Below are 16,415 nucleotides of genomic sequence, written 5' to 3' on the forward strand. Positions count from 1 at the left end.
TGCTGTATCTGTGAGAAATATTGCTAGACACTTTAAAAAGTTTGGAGCATGTTTTGGAATAAACCAGAGAAATTACTGCAGTTATTTCTGCTAGCTGTTTAAATGGCATGTTGCATTGGCACAAAATCATCTGGGCTACAGCCCAGAAGCATAGTTACCTGCTAATAAGTTCCATTGACATCAGAAAAATATCTGAGAAAAAGTATATATGCATAGAATCAGCGAGTAAGGCTATTGATACTATAGCATATTTCTGTGCCAGTCTTTAGCTGACCTTCTCTGTATATTAATAATTTTGAGATGAAGTGATGCTGTACCTAATATTCTACACATACTGCCTTGTGAGTACTGTGACTTTCTCCCCCACTTTTTAAAAAATATGGGTGATTGTCAACGAAATCTTGTGCTAGTGCGACAGGCTTCCCCCGTTCCCCCTGCATGTTCCCTGCACCACCCCTAAGTCTGCTGTGGTGGGAACCCTAGAACAGATTTATGGGGCATGTGGAGGGAAGAAGAGAGGAAAGACTCTGTTATGCTAGGTAGCAAGGAGAAATTCTTGTGCTGATGGAATGTTCACTTTTGTTCAGTTTTGAATACACACACACACACACACACACACACACACCATATGTATATATGGTATCATAATGCGAACTTGTCCTTAGCCATGATTGTTGGATCAGAAACCTGCTTCAGGAATTGCATGTGCTCTTTCATCTGGAGTGCACATTTCCTTCTTTTCATCCCTCACGGACCCACACAGTTGGGTTATCGACATCCATCCTCAATAAGAGCTGTCTTCATGCTGTCACCTGTGTTCATGAAGGATATGAGGCCTGTGTGCATGTTTGGATATGAAGCCTCTGTTCAGCATTTTCAAACACTGAGGTGTCTGATTTGGCATTAAGCAGAGTAGGAGAAGGTTTACAGGGGGGTAGTGTTTGTGGTTGAGGTTTTTCTTTTAATGATGTTTTCCTTTCCCATGTTTATCTTAAGGATACCAATCGGAACCTGAAACATGTGGACCAGATGCTGGGCCAGTATCGAGAATACAACAATGAACAGGCAGAAGCAATTGCAAATGTGAGCTGCTGTTGGTAAAATCTAAACTCACCAGCTTATGCCCCTAAACATTTTGCTGGATGTATTTTCCTATTCGCTCCCCAGTATCTTGTGATGGTGGACTGGAACTGTAGCCAACTTTGCTCTGCTTCACTCTTTTAGGTGTGGGTGGTGGAGAAAGGCTGTGGTCTGCCAGGCCGCGTGGCAGACTTGTTCTCTTTTTACCGTCTTCCGTTCCAAGCCGAGAAATGCTATTCTTTACAATGTTTCTGACCTATTCTTTCCACCTGAACCCTGCTATGATGCAACTAGAGCATTTCTTTCATCCCCACCTTGTGTTCAGCAAGGTTCCATCAGACTGCACAGAAAGTGTGGGAAACCTCAGGCCTTGTGAGTTTCTCCAGCTAGTCAGTGAGAGAGCCAGTGTGGTGGTGTGGTTAAGAGCGGTAGTCTCGTAATCTGGTGAACCGGGTTCACGTCTCTGCTCCTCCACATGCAGCTGCTGGGTGACCTTGGGATAGTCACACTTCTCTGAAGTCTCTCAGCCCCACTCACCTCACAGAGTGTTTGTTGTGGGGGAGGAAGGGAAAGGAGAATGTTAGTCGCTTTGAGATTCCTTCGGGTAGTGATAAAGTGGGATATCAAATCCAAACTCTTCTTCTTCTTCTAGTCCTTGGAACTCTCCTCAGGCCGAACTGCTCACTTCCCCTGCTTCAGACCCCCAGGTGTTTTTGCCTGGCTGGAATGTGTCGTTGAACTCTGAGAATGCCTCTTGCTTGTCTGCTTGGAGGAGAAAAAGGAGAAACTAACCTTCTTTCCCCAGGGAAATTTAGAATATGTTGCTCTGCATGCTTTTCCCTCTGGACCTGCCTACTGCTGGCATGTGGCCCTCAGAAGATTGCTAAGAAGGGAATGTGGCCCTTGGGTGGAAACAGCTTCCCTATCCCTGCCGTACAGGGATCCTTCCTGCCCTAATGTAGTTAATTAATTAACAATTCAGTTTTTTACCTGTCCTTGACCGTAAGGTCCCAGGGCAGGTTGCAACAATTTAAAATATATCATTAAAGTATTTTTGCCTTGTTTGCTTGTACAGTGGTACCTCAGGTTAAGTACTTAATTCGTTCCGGAGGTCCGTTCTTAACCTGAAACTGTTCTTAACCTGAAGCACCACTTTAACGAATGGGGCCTGCTGCACCGCTGCTGCACGATTTCTTTTCTTATCCTGAAGCAAAGTTCTTAACCTGAAACACTATTTCTGGGGTAGCAGAGTCTGTAACCTGAAGCGTATGTAACCTGAAGCGTATGTAACCCAAGGTACCACTGTATTTTGTTTCTTAGAAAGAAACTAATCTCAAAAAAATGGCCTTGGTCCACCAAATCACAAACCTACCTTTGTGTCTAGAACATTCTCTCCTAGCTACTGTAGATCTAATAAACATAACAACTCAACATCTTGTTGCAACCGAGTTAAAAACTAACAGTGCTGCTAATGTGAGCTCATGAAAGCAGATGAAAAGTATACGAATTACATGTCTCATTCAGCATTTGGAGCAAATTCTAGTGTTCATGGGACATATCCTTCTCTGCACAGGTGACAACTCTCCCAGATAGGACTTGAACATTTCAGAAACACCTCTCCCATGGTGATACTCTGTTATGCTAAGCATTTCAGCCAGTGTGTGTTTGTTGTCATGTGGGGCCACAACTGCATGCTTTTTTTAGAAGTCATATCTATTCCTCCCCCCAACCCCACAGGTGTCAGTTAGATATTCAGCTATTTATTGTATCTGTTTGCATACAAAGTCTCTTGCTGTCCCCACCTAATAAGTCGTCGTTTTAATGCAGCTTAAAGAAACACTGGAGCAGTCCATAGGTCAACTAAGGAGCCAACGGTTATTGAGAAATTCTGGAGTAAGAAGTGCATCTCTTTCAAGCTTATATCCAAGTGACCTGGATGGTGGAGCCCCAGGTATGTTTCATTTAGCTCTGGTGTATCCAAACACTTGATTTTAAAAGATGCTGTTCAGTAACTTAATAAGCTAGTAGGCTGAAAGGTCTGATCCTGAAGCCGAGGCTCCAATACTTTGGCCACCTCATGAGAAGAGACCCTGATGCTGGGAAAGATTGAGGGCACAAGGAGAAGAGGACGACAGAGGATGAGATGGTTGGACAGTGTTCTCGAAGCTACAAACATGAGTTTGACTAAACTGCGGGAGACAGTGGAAGACAGAAGTGCCTGGCATGCTCTGGTCCATGGGGTCACAAAGAGTCGGACACGACTAAACAAGTAAACAACAACAGGCTGAAAGGTGTCATGTATGCATGAGTGTGGGGAGGTGGACTGCTTGAGTTCACTTAAAATATAGTTATGTGACTCTTCTATCACAATGTAAACTGTGTTTATGCATATTTCTTAAGAAGGTTATGCTAATTTGCCTTTCTTTTATCTTGTGAAGAAGGTCGTCATTTCCAGCCTACCTCTCCCCTCAGAGATTATAGCGACACCCTGGGTACGCGGCGGCGGCGGTCTAGGTCTGCTGTCCGATTTGTTGACCGTGGAGATAATCCAGATCAGGTAGGTAGCCATCCTTAACAGAAGGTAATAAACACCAAGCACATTTGTGCAGTCCCAGTAAACCATAGTTTGGCTTACCATGACGTGCGAACCAGACTGCTGTAAAAGTAGTTTGCTCAAATGTCTCGTCTCTATGTGTGTGTGTGTGCAATGATTTTGAGTCGAAGAAACCTATCTGAATACATGGTTTTAAACTCTGTGCTTTCCTACTGCAGCTGCACTCTTTACACCAGTCACTCAGAGATCTTAGCAGTGAACAAGTTCGTTTGGGAGACGACCTCAACAGAGAGCTTTCAAGAAGAAATCGGTATGGACAGAGTGTGATTTTGCTTGACAAAATAGTGTAGAAAATAGACTTTCCACTCAGAGCACTGGCCCTCCTCCAGACTACAAATTCCTAGTACATTTTCACTGCTTGGTGAATTCACTGAGTGGTGCTTGTTGGGTAATAACTAGTTGATTTGAGAATCCAGTTCTAGGACTCCTTTGCATGAAACATTTTTATCCTGTAGGAAAAAGTGTGAACACTTATCATATAGGAATTGCAGTTTAAGAACTCACTTTGCCATGATTACAAGGGGTTGGCAGCTTCTGCATGCAAAGAATGACAGGTACCCTATGCAGACATTGTCCTTGTGGGGAGAGCCTATACAGAGTGGGGTTGTGCCCACCTTATTAACTGAAATTCACTTTTGAATAGGGGCTTCCTTTCTAATTTGGAGGGGGGAAGGGGGGGATTACTTCACTCTGTGTTGCCAGCTGTGAGTTACTCTTTTCTCTTTACACAAAAAGTGGTAATCTAAAAAAACTCAACAGGCAACAAAATAGTACAGAACTCTGTTTGTTTAGGGGGGTGCATATGCTATAGTGACAGGTGTTATGCAGATGTTACCGTATTTTTCGCCCTGTAGGACGCACCGGCCCATAGGACGCACCTAATTTTTTGGGGGGGAAATAAAGAACCCCCCCCCCGCCGCGGGGCTAGGGTGGGGGAAGCCCGAGCTTTTAAAACGCACCTACCGTAGTTTTTAGAGGAGAAAAGGATATCTGCCCGAAGTGCGGGGCGTTCTGCTTCAGCGCGCCCTGCACTCTGGGCAGCAGGCTCCTATCTGCAGCCTAGGGAGCCCTGCGGGAACTTCCGCAGGCTCCCAAGGCTTGCTGATAGCTTCCTGAAGCCTGGAGAGCGAGAGGGGTCGGTGCGCACCGAACCCTCTTGCTCTTCAAGCTTCAGCGAAAGCCTGCATTCGCCCCATAGGACGCACACAGATTTCCCCTTCATTTTTGGAGGGGGAAAAGTGTGTCCTATAGGGCGAAAAATACAGTAAGTTTTATAGGCACAGTGTGTGGAGTGGGATTTGCCAACATGCCTCACGTCCCCATGTTGGATGTCACATACAAACTGGGCTCAGTCTAGATGGCAGGAAACCTCGGAACTGAAGATCAGATTTTGCAGATCAGAATTATGCACACTTGGCTCTATGTTCATCAGCTTCTATTCAAGCAAGATGTCTGACATGAGCACATCAGGCTTGTTGGCTCACCTGTGTGCCCCACCCTGCTCCCCCCTAGCAAATAGACTTTCCCTATTAAGGGTAATGGTGTCTCCATAACATTAATAAATTTAGTTCTGCTAAAAAATTTAGTTCTGACTTAAAAAAAAGCAACTGTCTTTTGTTTGCTGGAAAATAAGTTCATGGCTAGTAGTACTGAATAAAGCCGTGCCCCGTTTCTTTGTTTATAACTTAGTTGTGTTGCTCTACTGGAAATTTGCTATGCGAGAGTTTCTTCTAGCCAGAAGGGTTGTGTTCTGAAGTAATGACACTTTAACAGTAATGTTAAAAGAATCATTCGCACAATATATTTAGAAATGGTTTTCGTTTTGTTTTCATGCTTCCTTTTGCAAGAAGAACGGATGCAGAAACAAAAAGGATGTTGGAAGACTTGTCTGACAAACTGAATGAATCCCAAAGACAGGATACGGTGAGTGCCTTGAAAAATTGGCATTTTGTTGTGGGGTGGGATGGAAGTGGCTTCTTGCAATACTCTGTGCAGTTTGTAAACTGTATTGCAAACGATGACATGTTAAAGCACCCCTAGAGCCAGGCAAAGTCTGAGCTTGTTAACTTGCTTGCCCTCTTCTCTTCTGTATATAATATTAAGACTGTCAAGTTTGGATTGTCTAAACTGGGCCAGTCAAAACAATCTCCTGCACAACTGGTGTTTGGCTCATGGACTGTTGAAGAAAGTGGATAATAGTAGCAGCCCTTCACGTTGGGATAACCCTTTCCAGTGTTTCAAGTTCTTCTTGTGCATTGCAAACCTTACCTTACGGTGTTGTTGTAAGTCAAGTCAGTATCATTACCCCCCCCCCCCCATATTGCATATTGCAGGGGGGTGGTGTTGAGCCTGAGAGGGAATGGCTTGCCTAAAGCCAGCTAGTGGGTTTATGGCAAAAAAGAGATTCAAGCCAGGGGCTTCCTGATTCACAGCTCATCCTCTTATCCATTGCACTACACCAGCTCTACATAAGACAAGAATGGGAAAACAGCATATAGATGTACTTAAGGACACAAGAGACTTTGCCTTCACTGCTAAATACTAGTTCCAGAGATGACGTGTGATAAATGCACCCCTACAATAAAAACCCCACAATAAGAGGCTCTTGCAGTTTACAAGCTGGTGTGGAGGAGGTAGAAAATGCTGGGTGTTCCTTGGTCTTGAGGAAAGAAGGAAGAAATAGAATCATAGAATGGCAGAGTTGGAAGGGACCCAAGGGTCATCTAGTCCAACCCCCCCTGCAATGGTGGGAGCAGGGCTGGGGGTGGGTGGGTTGGAGTCCGGGCAGAGAAATACAGCAAGTAGCAGGCATTGGAAAAGAAGGAGCAATGGTAAATAGCCCACCAAAAGGACCACCCAGCCCTACAGCTATAAACGCATGAGAGGATACAGTGGTACCTCAGGTTACATACGCTTCAGGTTACATACGCTTCAGGTTACAGACTCCGCTAACCCAAAAATAGTGCTTCAGGTTAAGAACTTTGCTTCAGGATGAGAACAGAAATCGTGCTCTGGTGGCGCGGCAGCAGCTGGAGGCCCCATTAGCTAAAGTGGTGCTTCAGGTTAAGAACAGTTTCAGGTTAAGTACGTACCTCTGACACGAATTAAGTACTTAACCTGAGGTACCACTGTATTGGTATAGTTGGGAGGACCGTAGCTCACTAGCAGGACATCTGCAGAAGGTTCCGGGTTCAGTCCCCGGCACCCACAGGGAATGTCCCCTGTCTGAAACTCTTGAGAGCTGCTGCCAGGCCGTGTAGATAACATTGAGCTAGGTGTACACAATGGTTTGACTCCATGTAAAGCAGCTTCCTATGTTTTGAATGATGGACTCCACCTCTCCTGTTTATTTTGTTGCTTTCTCTCTTGATGTGATGCCCTCTTGCTCAGAGGCCCATGTTTTCAACAATATCACTGGCGCTATTAGCACGAGAGCGGGAGCTCTTTCTAATGTCCCTGACGGCCTTAAGTCTTTCAGCTTCTCCTGGTCAGCCGCTCAAATTCAACAGAATGGACTTTCCCCCCTGAGGGACAAATGACATGTTTTACTGTAGCTGTATTAAACAATGCCCCAATGGATGCTCCTTGCTTGCAATGGGCTCACAGGAGGAGAGACAACGGATGAGCGGGGATTAAATCCTGCCGCCTTGGCTGCGCGATCCTGTTCCCTCCTGAGAGGAGAGCACGCAGCCAATGGAGGCTTAAACCCCAGCCTCCTACCCAACAATAAGTCTTGGATATATTTATTTGTGGTGACCCACTATACAACTCTCCTGCTGGTTATAAGCAATCTTACGCAGTGCTCAGATGTACCTCAGTAAAGAATGATTTGACATGGGCAGCAATATGTAACATGCAACATTGCGACAACCAAACTAACAAGGACGGCTGTGGATTTGTCCTTGAAGAAGATAGCGATGACAACTTTTATCCTTAGTTAAAATATTTGGGAAAACATACTTAAGCTTTCCCTATTCTTGAGGATTTGTGGAGGACGTTTTGACAACAACATACCAACTTAATAAAAAGTGTTGTCATGGAATCAAAGCACTCTTTCATTTTCATCCCCTTGGCTTTTTATTGCACATAGAATCCGTTGCATCTGTCAAATTGTTTTACTCAGTTTGTTGCTCACACTTGAGTATTACATGTTTTTGCCTGTTTATCTTTAAATGCTGAAGGTGTTTTTTTTCCAGAGGAAATGACTTATTACTGACAACAATCATGTCTAGAAATTTTACCACAGTCATAGGCTGTAAACAAAGACAGTGCCTAATTTAATCCTTCAAGTGATACCTCTACCCTTTTGTAAAGATCTGGAAGGATATATGTTGACAGATTAAGTGGGGTGAGGTAAGAGAGTATTTTGGTTTACGAACTTAATCCGTTCCTGAAGTCCATTCTTAAACAAATCTGTTCTTAAACCGAGGTGCGCATACCCTAATGATGCGTCCCACCGCTGGTGCCCTTCCACCGTCTGGCTTCCGTTCGTAGACGGAAGTAAAGTTTGCAAACCGGAACACTACTTCTGGTTTTGCGGAGTTCGTAAACCGAATAGTTCGTAAACAGGACTTTTTGTAAACCGAGGTACCGCTGTATATGGAATGTTACCTCAATTGCTGCTCAGTGTCAGATAGGGGGCTATATGATGAAAAATTTAGTGTGTTAAACAGAAAACAGGCTATATTTTGGCTTCTCTGGACTATTGTCCAAAAATAAAATCTCAAAATTAAATTTTTCCAGCTCATGTGACCTACTCCTGACATCAGATGGACCGAAAGGCTATAAAAACAACCCATAACTACAACCCTAATTCATTTATTTAACCCAAATAGTAATGGCCACCCATTCTGGCCCATAGAACATTTCCACTGTGATATTAGTATGCGCTTTTTAAAATTATGTGGATCTATGGAATAAAGATAATCAAAATGCAATCTTAAAAAAAAGAAGACATTTAAAAGCTTGCTTTTCATTGTTCAGAAGCCCTAAAATCAAAACAAATCTCAGTCGGAAAGGCTGAGTTTTTGAGAGTTGCATTGAAAGACAACCCATGGAAAGCCTCAGGGTTAAACTCAACCCCCCGCATTGCAGCACAATCTGCAAATGAGAAAACATCATGGAGTGACATGTCTTCAGATTATTACTTGTGTAATGGGGGAACCGCTGTGTGTAAAATTAAATACTGACATCAAAACCTCACAACGTTATCATTCCCTGTTGGCTTTGCAAATAATAATAAAAGAGTTACATAAGTCAAAGGGAGCTGTGAAAATGTGTGTTTGCGCGTGATACAGGTGAGGCAGTAGTTGTTGGTTTGGTTTTTTTAACAAAAAAAAAGTCTTTAACTGAGCAGGCCTTGGCCTTATGGATGTCTGCTATTGGAGGTAGTAGGCCTCTGAATGCTGCTTGGTGGGGGGTCAGAAGTGGGTGAGTGCTGTGCTCATGTCTATCTTATGAGTTTCCTACTGAGACATCTGGCTGGCCCTCTTACTGGTAGAGCACGTCCTTTGCATACAAAATTTCCTAAGTTTCAGTCCCTGGCATCTTCATTTAGTGATGGGAGAGGCCTCTGTAGATAAGAGACAGAGATGGATGGACCAAATGGTCTCATTCTGTGTCAGGCAACTTCTGTGTCCCTAAATGTATCTTTTAAAAATAAACGTCTCTGCCCCCAAACTCAGCCTCTTGCCTTCCACAGATTTATTTATTTTTATTAAAAAAATATCATTTGCAATAATTTCTAGCAGAAGGCTTATTCCATTTCCGAAGAAGAAATTCAGGAAGTTTCGGAAAGTGCTGAGATGAGGGACACTTGTGCCAACTGGAAGTCTTCATTATTTCTACAAATTTACAGTACAATGCAGTATGATGTTAGCATGCAGGCAAGTACTGTCAACATAGTAATTAAAACTGATCTGGAGCTGCCAAGGCAAAAAGAACAAAGAACAATTTTGTGGCACACAGCTCTGTTTGTTTGTTTGTACTTGTTACGTTACAGTGATTAATTATTCTTGATGAAGTTGGCCGATTTTGTCTACGCATGCCAGAGGATCCATGCAGAGCGGGGGAAGCATTGGCAAGCTTGTGCAGGGCGGGGGCAGCCCTTAGGCTTTGCAGAAGTGCATAAAAACCTTTATTTTTGTGGAAAGAAACTAAGCAGAGGGAGGACTGAAAAGAGCCCAATGGGAATGAAACATGCTTAGCGACTACAGGCTGCTGAGTGTTTGTTGGGAAGCTGGGGTGGGGAGAGCAAAAAACAGTGGAGGGGAGAATGGACTGTCCAGAAAGGGCCTAGGTGGCTGAAACCCCAAACACGGTCAGTCTACATGCCAACATTTTCTTGCAGGTCCCATTTCATAGAATCATAGAAATGTAGAGTTGGAAGGGATCCCGAGGGTCATCTAGTCTGCAATGTAGGAATCTCAACTAACAAAACAACAACAAATAAACCTATGGTCACATAAAGCACCATCAATAAACACACAAGACAAAACCGGCTGTGTTCTTAAATAAATAAGGTATACTATTCATTGTATCAAATTGTAAATTTCAACAGAAGTCACTCATAAAGTTCAACAAACGAACAAAGCAGAAGACGCAGTGGATCAGATCATTCTCTAGTCAGTTCTAGTCAAATCCTTTCACAGTAGTAGCTGCTATTATGCCATAAGATCCACTGTCTTGTAATATCACACATGTGCTTTAACTACTGATGAAGCCCAGGATGGTGAAACAAGCCCAATATTCCGGAAATCCTTGTCTAGACTCTGTGAAAGGATTTTGTGGAACTAACAACCTTTCATGTGGATTGTTTGGACTTTATGAACAGACAGGTGGAATAGACACCATTACACAGATGGACCTTATGCATGAACTGACTAGAGAATGATCTGATCCACTGGGTCTTCCTCTATGTTCATTTGTTGAACTTTATGAGTTACTTCTGTTGAAATTTACAATTTGATACAATGAATAGTATACCTTATTTATTTAAGAACACAGCCGGTTACGTCTCGTGTGTTTATTGATGGAATCTCAACTAAAGCATCCATGACAGATGGCCATCCAAGCTCTCCTTAAAAAGCTTCAATGCAGGAGAGGCCACCACCTCCTGAGGGAGTCCGTTCCACTGCTGAACAGCTCTCACTGTCACAAAGTTCTTCTTAGTTGGAATCTTCTTTCTTGTAACCTGAAGCCATTGACTCGAGTCCTACCCTCCAGAGCAGGAATAAACAAGCTCGCTCCCTCTTCCCTTGAGATATTCGAAGATGACTGTCATATCTCCTCTCAGTCTCCTCTTTTCCAGGCTAAACATCCCCAACTCCTTCAACCGTTCTTCATACGGCTTGCTTTTCTTTTTTCTTTACCGTTTACGGTTTGTGTGCTGTTAGAGATAAATGCAATTTATTATTATAATTAGGAAAATAGAAAGCTGTTTTATAGTGAGTCTATGACCACTTGTCCATGTATCTCTGTATTGTCTGCAATGACTAACAGTGTTTCTTTAGGGTTTTGGGTAGGGAACATTCTTAGCCTTAGCTGGGGATTGAACCTGGGACCTTTTGCAAGCCAAGCAGATGTCCTGCAGTGGATTTCTGTATCTTTTGTTGCCATGTCTGTTAAAGTGGCTGCTCTCCAGGGGCTTGTTGATTATGTTGCTAAGAGCCTGTGACACTTACACATTTCTTTATCAGATGCATGAAAAGGACAGTAAGGATGTTGGATATATATAGAATGTGTGATTTGTTAAGATTACTTTGTAAACCTAAAGGGGGGAGAACAGCTGTTAGGGCTGCATCAAACTGTGTTGATACAAATCCTGAAAACTCATTTGAATTTTATCATGCATATGTATCACCCTGAAACATGGGTGGCATTGAAGGGTTTGCGAGAAGAAATATATGTTTCCCTGTACAAAAGCTGAGCATTTTGTTTGGAAAACTCTGGCATCTGAGGATTTGCAGTTATTAGCCCTATTTTAGTTCTTTGATCTCTGCTCTCTGCTCTCCCCACATATGAGACATCTGCATTGAATTAAAGTGCCTTAAATTAAATTGCATTGAATTAAAACAGTAGTAGATTAGTATTATCTGTTGTAATAAAAGAGCAACATTATTTGCACTTGAATTTCAAATCCATTTATTTGTCTAAGGAAACTAGGAAGGATGCCCATTCTCAGCCTTGAATTTTGCGATAATTAATAAAACTGCAATCAACTTACACAAACACTGTAACTATTTTATTTTAGCAGAGAGCAGGTGTGGAATTTTTTTTGCAGATGACGTAGTGCTGTATTTAACAAATGCTCACAGTAAGAAAGATGAAATTGATAAAGTTGTTTGGTGACATACATAAGCTTAGACAAAGCAGCAGTTATTGGATCATATGTTAAGAAAGAATTTTGCATCAACAATAACTTGTTCTAAGTGAGTCCAGTCACACAACTAGGGGTATTATTTAAGCAAAATTACGTTACAAGAATACCTTTCCAGCTTGGATGTTGGGGAAAAAAAAGGAATTATATTATGGGATAGATTTTTAAAATATCCTTTTTGAGGCAGACTTAATGCAGCCATAATATTTTTCCTGTTTAACTTCTAGTGCTGAGGAATTTTCATGTTTCGTTAGGTTTTAAAGGAGCAGCAAGGAGTGCAGAAAAAAGGTCTCAGTTTATTTTTCATTACAAACAAGCAAGTTGTGAAGGAACAGATGAGGAGTTTGGTGTGGTGTAAAGGGAAGGGGGTTCGGCTAGGTGTGGGGGAAGGGCAGTTGGCAAAGGGGTTGGTGGATGAGCTGACAAGTGAATATGAGCAATGGGGCATCTGCCAGTTAATAAAATTTATGAAACCAACTTAGTAGAAAGTGGTAGTTTGAACAATTAATGAAATTATAAATCGAAGGCTTGTGCATGATCCAGCAACGTGCCCCCATATTATGAATTGAGCTTTCCCAGAAACTATGCATGTATTCCCTTTTGTGCAGGTGCGCTGATGGGATCTTTGCTTGCACATAGCAGCTTTGGAAACTTCTACAGCATTAGCTGGAGAATTGGCATCTCCACACCCTGTCCTGCTGCCAGAGATGGTTCCCACAGGTGCTTAAATGCACATGAGCAGCACCAGTTTAATAGTTGTCATTGAAACAGTGCTGATGGGTTGGGGAAGGGGGCGAGCTTCCTTCCCCAGACAGTCACAAGTATTGATTGTTTGGGTTGGGAATGAAGGCATCTCAGAGAGTTGACTCTCACCAGCACTTTGCGGAACATGGCATGCCTTCGCCTTTTGGCTTCTCTCTGGGAATCTGCTTTTGCTGCTGTGGCTGAATAGTTTAACGGTGAGAATTTGGGAATGGCCATGAGGACTGTTTTGGCCTCGGCAGCCAGTCTTGGCTTCTGCTCTGTCTTTGTATAGTCCTTTGTCCAAGTGTCCTTATACTCTACCCAGATGACCTTTGACTGTGAAGTCTAGGTACTCTACCTGAGATTTAGGCTCCAGGCCCCTCTTGAGCATTAAAGAGAAACTGGGACTCTGGAGCGAAGCATCAAGAAGCAGTGTGAAGACCCCTTTCGCTGTGAGTGAAACCCATAGGTGTGCAGCGTAGGCAACCAACAAAGGTGCCACCATCTTCTGATCTTGTGCTGGTCTCTCAGTGAAGCGTGGAATTTCAGAGATTTATAGACCTGATCCTCTATTGACAAAGGGCAGGCCATGGAGCAGGGGTGGCTAACCTGTGTCTTTCCCTCTCTGGTTGGGCTCCCCCTCCCTTCAGCCCTTTCATGTGTGTGCAGCAGGACTCTTGACACTCTCCTCACCTCCGGCAGCATCCACTTGTGCTGCTCAACAAGCTGTTCTTGAAACTCGAGGGAGCTTTGTGAACAGAGCTGGACAAACTGTAAGGACCTGTGACCTAAATACAAATGAGGAACCCTTGGCTTGCAAATGGATGCAGTGGCGCATTCTCAAGTGGGTTTTCTGATTCTACTGCCGTGTGTTCTGCAGAAGCAAAATTCCGTCTATTGTTGGATTGCATTTGCTAGAGCAGCACAAGCCCGAAAACACCTGTCTCATGTCCGACATGTGTAGTTGTGCTTTAGGCTTGTATGCAGCCATTGCCTGCATAAGGGGCTGGTTGTGAGTTGGGGCAACTGTCTCCCAGACACTTCTAGAATACAGCCTCTGCCCCCTCCTTATTTGGTGTTTCATTCTTGGAATTCCTGTGTTGGAAGTTTATGTATTTTTATTCTTTTGACTGAAGTTCCTGTTGATTGCATACTGTGGATTGCAATTTCAGTTCTCTCAAGTTCTGTTCCATGGCTACAGCTGCTTAGAGTTTTAACTGCCCTTGACTCTAGCGTGCTGTTTTTTAAGTACTTGTAATGATTGGTTTCTTCTGGAGCGTTGCTTGAAAACCTTCCATCTAATGTTGTTTGAAAAGTAATTTGGCTCCAATAAATCGGGAATTAACCTTCAGTAATCATGGATTAATCATCCATTCTTGATACTTTTTAAATGTCTTTCCCTAAAAGAGAAAGCAAGGAGAGTGCTTTCTACAACAGTGTAGCTCAGATTGCTTTTGCAAAGAACACAGAATGCCAATGAAATAAAGGACTAAATATATATAACAATCTTAGGTGTTTTTGAAAACATGGGTTTGGTTCCGAAGAACCGTGAGCAGAAGGGGGAAAAGTATTACTGCTGTTTTGTCAGCTCTGTGATGCTGCACTGTAAAAAAAAAAAAGTCTCCCATTTGCATGCATTTAAACTAGGAATTGCATTATAACGTGATTAGCAAGGTGAACAAGGAAGATACAGGGTGTGCAGCATATAAACTCTAGTTGCTCTTTGAAAAAGTGCTTGTGCAAAGTCTTGCATAAGAATCTGAGCATTGGCAAGGACTTTGCTGAATTTGGGGGTCATTCCTTGCACATCCTCCTTCTTCCAGGTTGTAAACTGTTCTTCCATGAGTAGGTGATGTTTTTGGCGAGCGAAAGGGCACTTTGAGACTCAAGCCAAGGAGATGACATTGGTGTGTTCGGTTAAATTATGAATTTAGGGCTGACCTTTTTGTTGCAACAATTCCAACCAAGTATAAATGGTAAAGAAGCAGTTTAAAGATGGTGGAAACTATAGTATAGTTTCAGTAAGTACAGACGTTTTGGAAGGAAAAACACAACCTATACTACATCTAACCTTCATAATTGTGGATGTTGGTTATGATTGTAGTGCCAACTCCAAATATGACTTAACATTTATTGTTTGCAAATCATATGGATAAATGTTGCTGCAAAATGTACTATGACGCCATGAATACAGTTCTGCAGCATGGAAACTGCAATAAAAAGCAATAACTACCATAAAGCTATAATAAGTCCCATGTTTGCATAGAATGTTCAACTCCCTGCTCACTGCTAGAGGGCAGTGTCTGCAAATAGATGAGGAAAGGAAAGAATGAAAACCGCAATCTAGGGAAGTATTATTTTCCTGTTTTCTTTCCCTGTAAAGCAAAGAAATAATTACAGCAAATAATTCTTCTGATCATATTACTGCAGTTACTGATTCATTCAGTCACATTTTTTATTATTTTAAGGCCAGAGGCTATTCTAGTTCAGTTCTTGATTTGTCATTTAGCAAAGTTACAACAACAAAAATCCTGGCAGTGGTATATGGAATTTCAGTGTGGTTTCACAAAAATCTAATTTTCACATTATGGTAAGTTGTCTCTGATCCAGTTCCACATGTGTACAACCAGTGACCCTAGATGGGGTTGCACATTTCCATCCATATCAAAAGACTCATCCTGCCATTCTAATGTGGTCCAAATGTGAGTCTTGTCATCCAGATGCACATTTGCACCTGGAATACCTGCAGGCTTGTGAAACCTGCTTCTGCCTATGAATCTCTCTTTGCTCTATTAGGGTGGCAGTGTGATCATACTTGACCAAGGATTTGTCAACACACACACACACACTCTCACACAAATTTTGTTTGAAGGCACATGGCGCTGCAACCTTGTTGTAAATAAGCAGGTCAGGATCTGAATGGGAGACCACCTGGGGACGCATTAAGCTTCACAAGATAAAAATTTGTAAGAAGTATATTGCTGGATTCTAAGACTAATACAAGTTCTGCATATTTTATTTGTCATAATTATATTTGCTTTTTTGAGTTGTGAGAAATAGCTATGCAGGGCAGTGGAGCCTCACTGGTGACCAGATTTCCAGCTCATTCCAACTCTGGCTTCTGAGGCTTCTCCAGGCTGTATGCTCAAGGCTGTGATCAAATGTTCCTTCTGCTTTTTTTTTTCCTTTTAAGAAGAAGAAAGTTGAGATTCTCTTCACCCAAATGTTGCACATGTACCGTGTGGGTGCAGACATGCCACACGCAGACATGCTAATGGCCTGTTCCTCTGAAGCTTTCTTTTCCTGCCTTTTGTGTTCAAACATTTTGGAGGTCCCAAGTTGCTAGGTAGTTAGACTGGTCTCAACTAGGGCCAGGGCCTTTTCAGTACTGGCCCCGACTTGGTGGAACGCTCTGTCACAAGAGACTAGGGCTCTGTGGGACTTGACATCTTTCTGCAGGGCCTGCAAGACAGAGCTGTTCCGCCTGGCCTTTGGTTTGGTCTCAGGCTGACTCTTATGTTTCCCTCCCCTTATGGTTTTGATCTATGGGCTACTTTCAAAATGCGGCTGCGTTTTAAATTGCATTTTAATCTGTATTTT

At 42.8% G+C, this 16,415-nt stretch overlaps 1 protein-coding gene across 7 annotated transcripts in view; it reads left to right on the forward strand.

Annotated features, from left to right (window-relative positions):
* CEP128 (centrosomal protein 128) overlaps positions 1–16,415 on the forward strand; it is a 187,994-nt gene that overhangs the window by 6,101 nt on the left and 165,478 nt on the right. For 5 of the 7 annotated variants that reach the window (XR_014562471.1, XM_083732095.1, XM_083732096.1 and 2 more), the window contains exons 3-7: positions 997–1,083; positions 2,908–3,031; positions 3,519–3,637; positions 3,853–3,944; positions 5,542–5,617. Coding sequence is in view for 6 of the 7 variants with exons in the window: in XM_083732095.1 (XP_083588221.1) it covers positions 997–1,083; positions 2,908–3,031; positions 3,519–3,637; positions 3,853–3,944; positions 5,542–5,617 (498 nt within the window). In the remaining variant the exon portion in view is untranslated. The remainder of the gene's footprint in view (positions 1–996; positions 1,084–2,907; positions 3,032–3,518; positions 3,638–3,852; positions 3,945–5,541; positions 5,618–16,415) is intronic. The other 2 variants (XM_083732094.1, XM_083732097.1) reach the window with 1 other exon arrangement.

This window comes from Podarcis gaigeae (assembly GCF_964106915.1).
Source record: "Podarcis gaigeae genome assembly, chromosome: 1".
Lineage (NCBI taxonomy): Eukaryota > Metazoa > Chordata > Lepidosauria > Squamata > Lacertidae > Podarcis > Podarcis gaigeae.